General features: G+C 58.3%; 1 protein-coding gene across 1 annotated transcript in view; it reads right to left on the bottom strand.

Annotated features, from left to right (window-relative positions):
* Nucleotides 1-512: 512 nt before the first annotated feature.
* The window catches only part of CAPN15 (calpain 15), a 57,490-nt gene continuing 44,379 nt past the window's right edge, over nt 513-13,623 (bottom strand). The window contains exons 6-15 of the mRNA XM_059484784.1: nt 10,798-11,006; nt 9,779-9,962; nt 6,880-7,103; nt 5,864-5,989; nt 5,116-5,268; nt 4,715-4,876; nt 3,879-4,105; nt 3,529-3,689; nt 3,079-3,257; nt 513-2,420 (exon numbers count right to left, since the gene is read on the bottom strand). Of these exons, the coding sequence (XP_059340767.1) occupies nt 2,243-2,420; nt 3,079-3,257; nt 3,529-3,689; nt 3,879-4,105; nt 4,715-4,876; nt 5,116-5,268; nt 5,864-5,989; nt 6,880-7,103; nt 9,779-9,962; nt 10,798-11,006 (1,803 nt within the window). The 3' untranslated portion in view covers nt 513-2,242. The remainder of the gene's footprint in view (nt 2,421-3,078; nt 3,258-3,528; nt 3,690-3,878; nt 4,106-4,714; nt 4,877-5,115; nt 5,269-5,863; nt 5,990-6,879; nt 7,104-9,778; nt 9,963-10,797; nt 11,007-13,623) is intronic.

The raw sequence follows: 13,623 nt of genomic DNA, 5'->3' as shown, positions 1-13,623 counted from the left end.
GCCGGGGCCGCCTGCGCTCAGCCGGAACGTTCCCCCCGCGCCAGGCGGCCCCGCCGCCGGACACAGGCACGGCCGGAGCGGGCGCAGGAGCGGGGGAGCAGCGAGGAGGGAGCAGCTCCGGCATCCCCAGCCCGGGCACGGAGCCGGGCATGCAGCGGGCACGGCCATGGAGCCGCCTGGCACGGAACGGGTGGGGAAACTGAGGCACGAGCGGGAGAGCGGCCATGCGGATGGTGGGTGCCCTCTCCCGGCCGCGGCACGGCCCTGCGAGAGAACAACGCTCATTTTATGGGATTTCTGCATTTTGCTTTTGTTGTGCTTTATTTCTGCCCCTCTCTGTGCTCGTGCATCCCCAAGTGCAGGAAAACTTCCAATTCCCCTTTTTTGGTGCTCAGCTCTCCCCCCAGCACCGACTGTCACTGCTCCACGGAAATGCCTTCAAGACCCATTGCTTTGACCCCCAAACCGCCCACTCATCCCTTTTGTTCTCTTCCACAAGAAAACCAAACAGCTTCAGTAAAAAACAAAACTTTATTTGGTCCATCAGAACCTGAGTTTGAAAACCACCCATGGATAATTCATATCATACAGGGATTACTGATCTGATTTACAATTGATAAAATATCCTATGATTTTGAAGAGCTGGACAGTATTTACAGGGTTAAAAATATTCACAGCTCAGAAAGACATAAAGAGAGAGGAGAAAAAAAAGTGAAGGACAAATCATCTCAAGGAGGAAGGAGCTGGAGAGAGAGAAAACAGATCAACAAACAGAAATACAGACAGAGCTTGGCTCAGCAGCCCCAGCGGGGGGGCTGGGAGGTGCCAGGGCAGCCCACCCCCCCTGCCACCCCCGATCCCCAGGGGACACAGAGGGGCACACCCTGCACCCCTGCCCAGCCCAGCTGCTGGTGCAGGGTTTGGGGCACAGGATTTGGGGTGCAGGATCCCCCAGCATGGCCCCTGCCAGAACAGGGTCCAGCATTGCCCATCAGCCTCCCTCAGCTGTAAATCCACACAGCTCAGGGAGGAGACAGTACACAGGGGAACCCCCAAACCACACACACACACACACACACAGAGAAACACACACACACATGTCAAGTCAGAGAGCCACGAAGCCCTGAAAATGTGGGGTGCAGCTCCCTCCCAGGATCAGCCCCCACCTTGGAGCACCCACAGGGCCAGCAGCACCCCGAGGTGCAGCCTTTGCCTTGTGCTCACTGCCTCCCACAGCACTCGGGCTCCGGAGGAGGGGGCTCTCTGTTCCCCCCCAGAACCACCCCCTCCCCAGCACATGGACTCGTGGTAACTCTGGGTCGGTACCTGCTGCCCAGCCTCCCTCCATGGGGCACGGGGGGGCACAGAGGGCAGTGCCAGGGGCTGAGGCCAGCTCGGGCCATGGCTTCTCTCCAGGCACTGCTCCCACGGCTGCCTTTGCATAGTAACACTTGTGTGACAGGGACAGGGGCCCTGGGTCACAGCCCCTGCCTGCAGCACCCCGGGGCCCTGCTCCCCACCCAGAGCCGAGCAGGAGGTGGTGAAACCTCTGAGTTTCACCCCAATTACAGCACAGCCCCCTCAGCAGCAGCTTTCTGTGCCCTCTCCCCACCAGCCCCAGCACCCAGGATGGGTGGGGGGTCCCTGGCAGGGGTGGCACCACGGCAGCGTGACCCTGGCACCCCCCAGCCCAGCCTCAGCACCACGCTGGTCCCGACAGCAGACAAAGGGGGCAACAAGACAGAGGGAAGGGCCCAGGGACAGACGGAGGGTCACACAGACGGACAGACATCAGAGGTATATTCTTCTTTTTGCAGCGCCAGTGCCCTGGTGCCACGGGAAGGGGCAGAGTCCTGAGCGTGGTGCCTGGGAAGGGTCTTGACAGCAACCTCCAGCCCCTCCCTGTCCCACAGTCCCCGGGGCGGGTAGAGGGCACCGGGCCCAGCACAGGAATGGGGCAGGTGGGATCCTGAGATGGCCCCGTGCCCCCAGCCGCTCCTCCTAAAGTGCCTGGGGGCAGCGGTGCCAGGGTGGCTGTGCCAGGGTGGCCGTGCCAGGGCAGCGGTGCCAGGGCTGGTGCTGGCCCTGAGAGCTCACCCTAGCCCCATGGCGTGGGGCAAAGTGCTGGGGGTGCCACTCCAGCTGTGCCCCACAGCTCAGCGCTGGTGGCTCAGGGGGGCACCCGGGCCAGAGGCTCGGTGACAGGAACAGGGTGGTGGGGAGGGGAGGGGGAGGCTCTTCGTCATAGGGGCCGGGGCCCGTGCAGCCCAGCGACCTCGGGCGTGAGCAGCGGGTTGTGGGTGCCCTTCGTCAGCATCCAGTCATTGAGGAAGGCTTGGGTGGCCTTGCGGTGCGCCAGGCGGTGCGTGATGGAGAAACCAGCGTTACCCTCCAGCTGGGACAGGATCACCAACACCTGCCTGAGGAGAGAGCCAGGGGCTCAGGGCAGCAGCCTCCACCCCTGCAATCCCACCTCTGTCCCGGCAATGCCACCCTGTCCTGGCAATCCCACCTCTGTTCTGGCAATCCCATTCTGTCCTGGCAATCCCACCTCTGTCCTGGCAATCCCACCTCTGTCCTGGCAATCCCACCCTGTCCTGGCAATCCCATCCTCTCCTGGCAATCCCATCCTGTCCTGGCAATCCCATCCTGCCCTGGCAATCCCATCCTCTCCTGGCAATCCCACCTCTGTCCCAGCAATCCCATCCTGTCCTGGCAATCCTGCCTCTGTCCCAGCAATCCCATCCTGTCCTGGAAATCCCATCCTCTCCTGGCAATCCCATCCTCTCCTGGCAATCCCACCTCTGTCCCAGCAATCCCATCCTGTCCTGGCAATCCCACCTCTGTCCTGGCAATCCCACTTCTGTCCTGCCAATCCCACCTCTGTCCTGGAAATCCCACCTCTGCTCTAGGAATCCTACCTCTTTCCTGGCAATCCCACCCTGTCCTGGCAATCCCACCCTGTCCATGCCTCCTGCCAGCCCTGGCTCTGCCATTCTCCAGCCTCCTGGCAGCCCTGGCTGTGCCTTTCTCCAGCCTCCTGGCAGCCCCTGTGACCCACCCCTGCCTACCCCAGACCTGTGCAGGGGGGGGACGCTGTCCTGTGTCTTGAGGCTGCCGCGCGTGGACACCACGTTGAAGCTGTCGGTGCAGTCGCACTGCACGTGCAGGTAGGACTTGGGGTGTCGGTTCTCCACCACCACGATGAGCCCTGCCCAGCCGTGGGTCAGGTAGTAGCAGGTCATCCCCTCACGGCCCTGGGGCACACAGCAGGGAAGGGGATGAAGCCTCTGAGCACCCCCATCCCAAAATCAAAACCCCTGCACTGGCATCCTCCACTCTAGCCAAGGGCAGCCCATCTGCTGGGGTGCCCCACGCTGCCCCAGGGAGCAAAGGGAGTGGGCATCCAGGGGTGGCAGCCAGAGCTGGCACAGCCCTGCCCAGCCCCTGCCCAAGGACCCCACAGGTCCAGGCTCCCTCTGGCAGCATCACCCCCTCCCCACTGCAGCCCCCATGCCCCCCACCCACCTCGTGGCGCTCGCCCTTGTTCTCGGTCAGCAGGATGATGGCATCAGCCAGTGTGGTGGGCTGTGCGTCCACCTGCTCCACCATCACCAGGCGGGAGCTGTAGATAGCCAGGATGTAGCTGGAATAATCAGTGGCTGGTCGGCTGCTGGTGGGACTGGAAGCTGCAGAGACACCCAGAGGAACAGGGATCAGGGAACTGTCACCAAGGCCACAATCCCATGAGCATGGTGCTCCTGGGCTGATGCATGTGCAACATGCAACAGGCAACCTCCACCCTGAAGAAGGTCCCCATGAGGAGGACTGAGGGCTTTGGCACCTCTCCCTCTCCCAGGGCCCCTCCATGGCCTCACCCTGGGCAGCAGGGCTGGCCAGGGCAGCGCTCCAGTGGTTGAAGGCACAGCACACCACGGCGTACTCGCCCGGCTCCAGCATCACGTCGCAGTTGACGAATTTCTTGACGGCTCGTTTGCTGTGGGCCATCAGCCTGCCCAGGCTCAGCTTGTTCCCACTGGTGAAGGTGGCCCGGAAAACCATGATGCACAAGTCCAGCAAGTGGCTGTCCACCGTGTCTGACCTCCTGTGCCAGGAAGGAAGGGTCACACGTCACCCAGGACACAGGCAGCAGTTCCAGGGAAGAGCTATCCCACTGCCCCAGGAACCAGCCCTGCATTCAGGAGTTGGGTTCCAGCTAAACATGAGCAGTTCCCAAGATATGGAGAGATGGGGGCCCATCCCTGAGCTCTGTGACCCGGAGGGATGCCAGCATGTTTGGATTTCTTCTGGGCTCACAGAACCACAGAATTGTGGAATCATTAATGTTGGGAAAGTCCTCTAAGACCATTAACTAACCATTAATCCAGCACTGCCAAGGTCACCACTAACCCATGTCTCCAAGTGCCACATCCATAAGATTTTTAAATCCTTGCAGGGATGGGGATTCCATCACTGCCCTGGGCAGCTGTGCCAGGGCCTGACCACCCTTTCAGTAAAGAAATTTCCCCAATATTTAACCTAAACCTCCGCTGGTCCAACTTGAGGGTGTTTCCCCTTGTCCTGTCTGAAAGCAGAGCCTAACCCCCAAGTGGCTGCACACTCCTGTCAGGAGTTGTGCAGAGCCAGAAGGTCCCCCCTGAGCTCCTTTTCTCTAAGCTGAGCCCCCTCAGTTTCACTGCCCTGCCCAGCTCACCTGCTGCCCTCCTGGAAGAGGGCAAACTCCAGAGCTGCACGCTCCAGCACCGTCAGCGACGTCACCGTCACCGGCCCGTTGGCCTTGTTGGGGAACATGCCCTGCACACGCACCTCGTGCCAGTCCGAATGGAGCTTGCAGATATCCACAGAGTCAAAATACCTGTGGAGAAGCTGGGCTCAGTCCTGATGGGGCACACTGCACGCTGCAGGACACCCACATTCCCTAGGCATGACCAGTCCCGCCTGCCCCATCATGACCCCACATCTCATTTTCCATCCCTGTCCCATCATGACCCCATGTCCTGTTTTCCATCCTTGCCCCATCATGACCCCATGTCCCATTTTCCATCCCTGCCCCGTTGTTCCCCGCCCCACAGCTCTGCTCTGGCCATGCCATACTTGATGAAGTCGCTGTACTCCATCCAGAAGACGCCCTCGCTGCTGCCATGGGGCATCAGGTCGTGGCGCAGGGGGAGCGGCCAGTGCGGCCACTCGTCCGACCAGCTGCCGTTCCAGGAGAAGCGGCCCCAGGGGTTCCGCAGGCGCAGCAACCTGGAAGGGGAAGGGGAAAAGTGTCAGAGACTTAGGAGGGAGGGGAGACCCAGCCTGCCCCCCACAAAGGACACCCTGTGACTCCTGCCTTCTCACAGCATCCCAGAACTGATGTGTCACCCACATCGTGGCCCCAGGTGTCCCTGTCCTGCAGCTCTGCTCCTGCTGCTGCTCCCTCTGCCCTTCCCTGCCCAAAGGGCCTGCTGAGAGTGACACGGCTGAAAATACAGCTTCCTATAGCAGCCCAGATGTCAGGGTGGCACCCATTTCTATCCCCCCTCCATTCAAAGATAAGCAATAAGCAATATGCTCTGAGCATCTCACTGAAGTGAGAGCTCAACTCAGTCCTCTGCATCTTGTGACATAGGTCAAACATTCCACCCCTGGACATGGAGCCAGCACCAGGCAAGGACAGCTCATATGATAACAGCATTTATGTGACACCCCAGGATGGTGTCATCCTTGCTGGCCTTGAGGATGTGACACCAAAGAATCCCCAGTTCACCACGCCCTCAGCTATCCATCCCCAGGTTTCCTGCTGGTTCTGCAGGCAGGAGCAGCTGCAGAGGCATGGCAGGCTCCAGCCCGAGCTCACCTGAAGCCCTGGACATCCCTCACGTCCAAGATGGAATAGGCGTGCCGGGGCCGGAGCCCCATGCTCTCGTAGGCCACATCATCCACCTTCATGTTGCCCCCGCCGCAGGACGCGCCCATCAGGAACCTGCACAGGGACACCAAACCCTCAGGGTCCTGCCAGGCTTGGCCTGGGGAACCTCATCCCTGCTGTTCAAAGCATGGGACACCTTCCTCCCAGGAGGCTCCTGGATGCTCCCACTCTGCAACAACACTCCTGGGATCAGTAACACTCCCCAGGCAGTGCTCAGCCCTGCCCCAGAGCTCCCTCCCCTTGCCCACGTGCACGCTGAGCCCAGGCTCCAAGGAGAGCTGCTTTGCACTGGGGAGCTTTGCCCCAAACCTCCCCTGATTTCTACCAGGGCCCAGGGTCCTGCCCACTTCTGCTGGCTGGCAGAAAGCCATGGAGAAAAGCAGTGAGTCCATCAGCTGGACAAGCTAGCAGGGGTGAGGACACTATTGGGGGCAGGAGGTCTGCAGCAGTCAGGTTTAGGGGGACACCATGTGCTGGGAGCTATCCATCTATGTGACCCCATACCCCAGCCTTCAGCCCTTCAGCAGAAGCTGCCCTCTTGCCTTAGTGATGAGCAGGAGGTGTCTGGTTTGGCTGTGCCCCTCTAGACCAGTGCTAACCCGGTGTCATAAGCAAAGATGTCACATACAGGTGGGAGACATGGACAGGATCAAGCATTCACAAGACAGAAAAGCTCAAAGCAAAGGGCTCAGTGCCACTTCCTAACTCCTGCAAGACAGCAGTGACGTGCAGTGGAAGGTCACCAGGCTCTTAATTTCATGAGAGAATCACAGGAGAAATAATTTCTTAGAGCTTTGAGTGGGAGCTCCACCAATGCTCCAGATGAGTGGCACGGGTGGTGGACTCCACCCCAGGTGATGCAGTGACCCCTGTCCTGAGCCTCTAAAGACAAGAATGTTCCCCCTCACCCCCTCTGCAGCATCCCTGCTCCTGCCCCACCTTACCCAGCCTCCTTGGAGCTGAGCATCTTGGCCCAGATGAGGTCGGTGTCGATGGGCTCCTCGCGGGGGTTGGTGGAGCTGACCTGCAGCATGAGGCTCTCACAGGGCGCCCCGGTGAGCGTGGCCAGCCCCTCGATGGCGCGCCCGGCCTGCAGCGCGAAGTACGAACCGTGCAGCTTGGCCAGAGCCTTCTCAATGAGGGCCACCCACAGCTGCTTCCTCTGGGCCTGCAGAGACAGGGAGGGACATGTCAGCCCTGGGCAGGGGGTGGGACAGCCCTCCCAGCCATCCCTGCCAGCCATCCTGGCTGGAGAGGCGGCAGCAGAAAAGCCATGCCAGGAGCTGGTCCCCTTGGCCATGGGGGACCCGTTCACTCTTTGCTCAGTGTTTTGTTGCTGAGTTCAATTCCCCTTGGGAAGTCCTGGAATGAACACCCAAGAGGCCTGGGTGCTGACAGAGCTGCGATCCTGAGCCCCTTCTGTCCACTTCAACCTGAACTTAGAACCATTTAATAATGGAAGAAGACACCAAGGCTCCCAGAGCTCAAGAAGCATTTGGACAACGCTCTCAGGCACAAGGTGGGATTGCTGGGTTGTCTGTGCAGGACCAGGAGTTGGACTGATGATCCTTGTGGGTCCTTTCCTACTCAGGACATTTAGGATTCTGTGATGTGGAGCACATCTGGAACAGCTGCCTTTAAGTCACACACCTCTGCAAACCCAAACCAACACCCCTTTGGCAGAGGAGGTTCCCCAAGCACACCCACCCAACTGCTTGGATTCTACCCAGGCAACACAGACACTGCTTCAAGGACAAGCTCCAAACACTTGGACTGGCAAAGTCCTCTACTCCAGCACATGGAGTAACTACAAGGCCTAATTACAAGATGCAAGTTTTTTCCCAGCAAATGGGGTTTGGTATCCGGTGCTTGGAGAGCAGCAGGGAAAATCACTGGTACATTGTGCCTGTATGACTCACAGGTGGCAGCCAAGAGCTGGCAGAGGAAAGGAGGGCAGTGAAGATTTCTTTCTGACGGATAAAGAGAGCTTAAAAGTGCTTTTTGCTGGTTTTTGGGTCCCTCACTCAACAAAATCCATGTTGTTTATTTCTGCCTGAACCACAGCCAGGGAGCTCAGATAAGAGCCTGATTTTCTTTTATTTTTAAAACTCTGATTTTCCTTTTATATCCCCCACATCCAGCTCCCACAGCTGAACACTCAGCAGAAAAATCTCATCACGATTCAGATGCTCCTGGAAACAGAGGCAAGTCCAGCCCATGTGAAAACCTCAAATCTTAAAAAAGCTCCAAAAGCAGACTTGAAATTCATGAAAGATGGAAGGAAAAGGTAAAAACCTTTTAGGGTCAGGGTAAATCTTATGCTGAAATAAAGAAATGCATCTGTATCCTCTGTCTACTGAGAGACAGAATGTAGACACAAACTCCTTCTTCTCCCCTTCTCTGAAGTTTGATTCCTGTCCTGACATGGCTGTGTGTCAAAACCCAGAGGACTGGATTTGCAGAATGAAATCCAAGCCAGCAGCCCCAGTCCCTGTCTCCTCCTGACAGTGGTACTTTGTTTTCTTTGGCAGATTTTGCCCCCTGAGTTTCAATAGAGACGTTCTCAGTCTCCTTCATGGACATGATCCCAGCAAGAGCCCCTGGGCCTGGCAGGCAGGGCAGGGCAGAGCAATGTCCTGGAGGGGCTGAGGGAGCTCCACTGACCCAAGCAGATGCCACCCCAGCGTGCTCAGAGCAACTGGGCACTGGCTTGGAACAGGTTGCTCCATGTGCCATCCCCTTCCTTCTCCACAGGCCCTCCCTGGCACAGCCAAGCTGCCAGACCTCCCCTCAGAGGAAAGAAACAGCTTTCCCTCATTCCCTCGCAGTGCAAAACACAGGTTAAAGTGTTTTCATTTTATATGAAGGATAAGGGTGGCTTTTCCTGCAAGTGAAGGGGCTGTGGTGTAAGGAGTGAGGGAAAAGCAACTGTAAATGAAATTTCTTCACTGCAGCCTGGGAAATGCCAAAAGGGGTGTAAATAGATGGATATTATGGCTTCAAAGAGTTCAGCTGTCTTGAGGACACAGTAAAGAGCAGTGTCCTGAGCTGCAAACAGGGTGCAACACGTGCTGGATCTTCCATTTGTGTCACAGCATGCCCCAGCAACTCCAGGCCTGGGGCAGCTGGGAAGTACCTGCTGGGAAAGGACATGGGAGTGCTGGGAAGTACCCACTGGGAAAGGACCTGGGAGTGCTGCTTGGCAGCAGCTGAACGTGAGTCACATGTGCCCAGGTGGGCAAGAAGGTCAGTGGGACATGGGATAACATTGAGGGGCTGGAATGTGTCCAGAGAAGGGAATGGAGCAGGGAAAGGGCTGGAGCACCAGGAGAGGCTGAGGGAGCTGGAAAGGAGCTCAGCCTGGAGAAAAGGAGGCTGAGGGGGGACCTTGTGGCTCTGCACAGCTCCTGACAGGAGGGGGCAGCCGGGGGGATCAGGCTGTGCTCCCAGGGAACAGGGACAGGACAAGAGGAAACACCCTCAAGTTGCGTCAGGGGAGGTTTAGGTTGGATATTGGGAAAATTCCTTAATGAAAGGTGGTCAGGCATTGGAATGGGCTGTCCAGGGCACTGGTGGAGTCACCATCCCTGGGAACATTCAAAAAACAAGTCCATGTAGTACTTTGTGGCATGCTTTAGTGAGCAAGGGGTACTTGATCAGTGGTTGGACTTGATGATCTTTGGGGCCTTTTCCAACCTTAGTGTCTCTATGACTCTAAATGCAGGACAAAGTAGGGGCCTCACATGAAGCCCAGCAGAGCCTCTTCTCACTGCCTGTCCTGGGAGTGCCTGGAATGAGCCTCCCTGAGCCCTGGGGCACTGCCCATATCCCCGTGGCACTGACCTGGGAAAAGAGCAGGTAGCCGCACTCGTCGCAGGGCAGCATGTCATCCACCAGCACCGTGGTCCACGTGCCGTCCTTGCACAGCCGCACCTGGTAGGCGCCCTCGGGGCACAGCGTCCTGGTGATCATCACCCGCTCCACCAGCTCGGGCCGCTCGGCCAGCACGGCCAGGGCGCTCAGGAACCTGCCGGGCAGGCGGGGCGGCCTCAGCGTGGGGCATGGGGCATGGGCAGCACGGGCACGGGGAACGGGCATGGGCAGCACGGGGCATGGGGCACCGGGCATGGGCAGCACAGGCACAGGCAGCACAGGCATGGGCAGCACGGGGCATGGGGCATGGGCAGCATGGGGCATGGGCAGCACGGGACACAGGCAGCACAGGCATGGGCAGCATGGGCATGGGCAGCACGGGGCACAGGGCATGGGCAGCACAGGCATGGGCAGCACGGGGCATGGGGCATGGGCAGCACAGGGCACAGGGCATAGGGCATGGGCAGCACAGGGCACAGGCAGGCAGCACAGGCATGGGCAGCACAGGGCACGGGGCATGGGCAGGATGAGCATGGGCAGCACAGGCATGGGCAGCACTGGGCACGGGGGCACAGGGCATGGGCAGCATGGGCATGGGCAGCACGGGGCACAGGCAGCACAGGCATGGGCAGCATGGGCATGGGCAGCATGGGCAGCATGGGGCATGGGCAGCACAGGGCACAGGGCATGGGCAGCATGGCGCATGGGGCATGGGCAGCATGGGGCACGGGGCATGGGCAGGATGGGCATGGGCAGCAGGGGCATGGGCAGCACGGGCAGCATGGGGCATGGGCAGCACTGGGCACGGATCACAGGGCAGCACAAGCCACCCGACCGCGCAGAGCTGGGAGGGGGTGAGGCAGAGCATGGGCTACAGCCTGGGGGCATAAAGGGGTTTGAGTAGAGCTGAGTGGGCAGCGCTGGAGCTGGAGGAAGAGGAGGGAAGAGGGAAGGGGCAGGAGGGTGTCAGTCGGCTCACTGGCCCCTACCAGCAGTTGCCCAGCAGTCCCTGCAGGATGTCCGAGGGCCGCGGCGTGCGGAACACCGACCACTTCACCGAGCGCTCCTTGAAGATGCTGCAGTTGATCTCGTGGGGGCGCAGCCACTGCTTGACCCGCTGCTGCACGCTGTCCCCCTCCGGGAACCCCACCGACTTGGGCCCGGGGGGGAAACTGTCGTCCACAAAATTGACTTTGTTCTGTGAGGGCAAAAGGCAAGAGAGCATCAGTGGAGTCGCTCGGGACTGGGGGGTCTGGAGAGCCTCCCTCTGCCCCCATGAGAGACAGCAGAGCCCCCAGCCCTCCTGCCGGGCCCAGGCAGTCCCTTCCCAGCCCTACAGGGTGACAGGACTATGCTGGTGTCTGCTGGCAGCGCAGAGATGCCTCCTGTGCTTCAGGTCCAGCATTCAGCCTTGCCTCAGGCTCACCTCTCTGGTTTCAAGCTCCTGGCTGTGACTCCAATCTGCCTTTTTCTGTTTCACAGGAGCCTCCCTGGGCAGGGACCGTCTCACACTTTGTGCTGGTGCTAAAAGCTGGGCTGTGGGGGGCCTTGGCTGCCTCCACAAGCAGCAAAGCCTGCAAACAGCAAGGCTCCGAGGAGCCACCTGGCATGCAAACACACCTCAACCAGCCTTGTCCCTGCCCCAGAGGGGACACGCTGGGCTTGGCAGCCCTGTGCCAACCCCAGGCACATCCATGGGGGATGGGAGGGGCAGCTTTTGCAATTGCATTCATCCAGACCACAACCAGGCAAGCAATTTCAGAGTGAGGGTATCCCAGGTCCCAGCCCTCCTGCAAGAGCTGCTGCATAAATAAATAGGATAGTGGAAGGGTAGGTAATCCCATAGGCATTAACCACAGGGATGGAGGCACAGAACTTCACCAAGTGGAGAAGGGTGGCTTTTTCAGTCTAACACAGGGTGAAATGAGAACAGGTGTTTCTTTGTTATTGTTAATTAAATTAAATTAAATTCTTTCAGCAAAAGCTGACTCTGATTTAAATTAGCTTTACTCACACCCAATTAGTAGTTGACCTCCTCTTTTGTGGCAATCCTACCTGAATGCTTCCTTTGTGGTGCCCCTATCAGCAACTCCAGCTCCTCTTTTCCAGGAGGGTGTTTTTCAGCTAATAGCTGTCCTGCTCTCTCAGGGAGCATCTGCCCTGTGCAGCTGAGGAGCAGCCACCAGCCTGGCTGGGGACCTGGCTGTGACCCATCCCTGCACATGGATCTCTGGGCTCTGCAGGAACTTGCTGTGCAGGGCTATGAGGACACGAGGGAGAGGATTCTCCCCCTCTGCTCTGCCCTTGTGAGACCCCAGTTTTGTCCATCTCTGGAGGACTCAGCATAACAAATACGTGGATCTGTCAGAACAGGTCCAGGGGACACCATGGAGATGCTCTGTGGGCAGGATCCTCTCTGCTCTAGAGCCAGGCTGAGAGAGCTGGGGGTGCTCACCTGGAGAAGGTTCCATGGAGACCTCAGACCCCTTCCAGTGCCTAAAGGGGGCTTATTAGTAAGAGGGAAAGCAATTTTTCACATGAACAAGGGAATGTGAAAATTTTCACTGATGAGACAAGGGAAAAGTTTTAAACCTAAAGGGAAGAAATTTGGACTGGGTACTGGAGAAAAATTCTTCCCTGTGAGGGTGGGGATGCCCTGGCACAGGCTGCCCAGGGAAGCTGTGCCTGCCCCATCTGTGGAAGTGTTCAAGGCCAGGCTGGACAGGACTTGGAGTAACCTGGTGTGGTGGAAGGTGAGGTGGGTTGGCAGGGTTGGAGATGAGCTTTAAGGTCCCTTCCATCCCAAACCATTCTGATTCCATGATTCCAGTGGAAGAGGCCAGCTCTGCACTGCTCCCCAACAGAAGAGAAAGGGTAAAGCTAAAATAGGCACCACACACTGAGAAGGGTTGGAAAAGGCATCCCTGGAATAGCAGAGGAAGGAAAACCCACAGCAGGAGCTCGAGCAGAAATGCTGGCAGGGAGCAGCAAGAGGAGCTGCTCCACATGACGTGGGGCAGGGGGACAAACAGACGGAGCAGAACTCGGCCAGCCTGGCTCCTCCAGGCAAGGCTGAGCAGCCTGGGCAGCAGGGAGCTCACAGGGACCTCCCCTGCCAGCCTGACCAGGAGCACAGGGACAGGAGCAGCACTGTCCCTCCACTGCTGCCAGGCCTAACCTCACACCTGAACAGTGCCAGAGCACAGCTGGGGCTGGGCTGGAGGGGGAATTTTGGGAGATGGATCTCACAGCCCATTACTGTGGGTTAAGGAGCACAACAAGCTCAGCTGTGGGACAGGGCAAGGCAGGCTCCCCTTCCTGGCAGTGCCACGCTGCTAATTCAGCCTGGCCATCATCATGATTCATCCTTCAGGCCTGATTCCTGATGGAACAGATGTTCCCTGCCTACAAAAGAGGCTATTCACTTGCTTAAAAGATGGGGATAAGCAGAATCTGGGTCTCTGCTATAAAGACACCCACGCCTGTTAGGAAGGACACAGAGCAATTAAAAAAAACCACAAGCCCAAACAAGATCATTCTCAGAGCTTCCCTCCTGAGCCAAACATCTCTGTTCCCTGGACTGTGCAGTGGAGGCACAGGAATGGACACGATCCTCAGACCAGGCAGGAGAAGCCTTGTTTGTACGTCAAAATGGGACTGCAACTCCCTCTCCATCTGGTCCAGAAGAGCTGGAGGCTTGCCCCAGAAGGAGGCCAGAGAAAGCAGCATTCACAGGAGCTTTTAATGCCACACAGGGAAAAAAAAATGAGGCCAACAGAGTGGTGTTTGAGGCTGAAACCCAACTGACTGGACCA

The sequence above is a fragment of the Ammospiza nelsoni genome, chromosome 17 (genome assembly GCF_027579445.1).
Source record: "Ammospiza nelsoni isolate bAmmNel1 chromosome 17, bAmmNel1.pri, whole genome shotgun sequence".
In the NCBI taxonomy this organism is placed as follows: domain Eukaryota; kingdom Metazoa; phylum Chordata; class Aves; order Passeriformes; family Passerellidae; genus Ammospiza; species Ammospiza nelsoni.
Note: the sequence above shows the minus strand (reverse complement) of the source record. Positions and strands in the feature narration are given on the sequence as shown.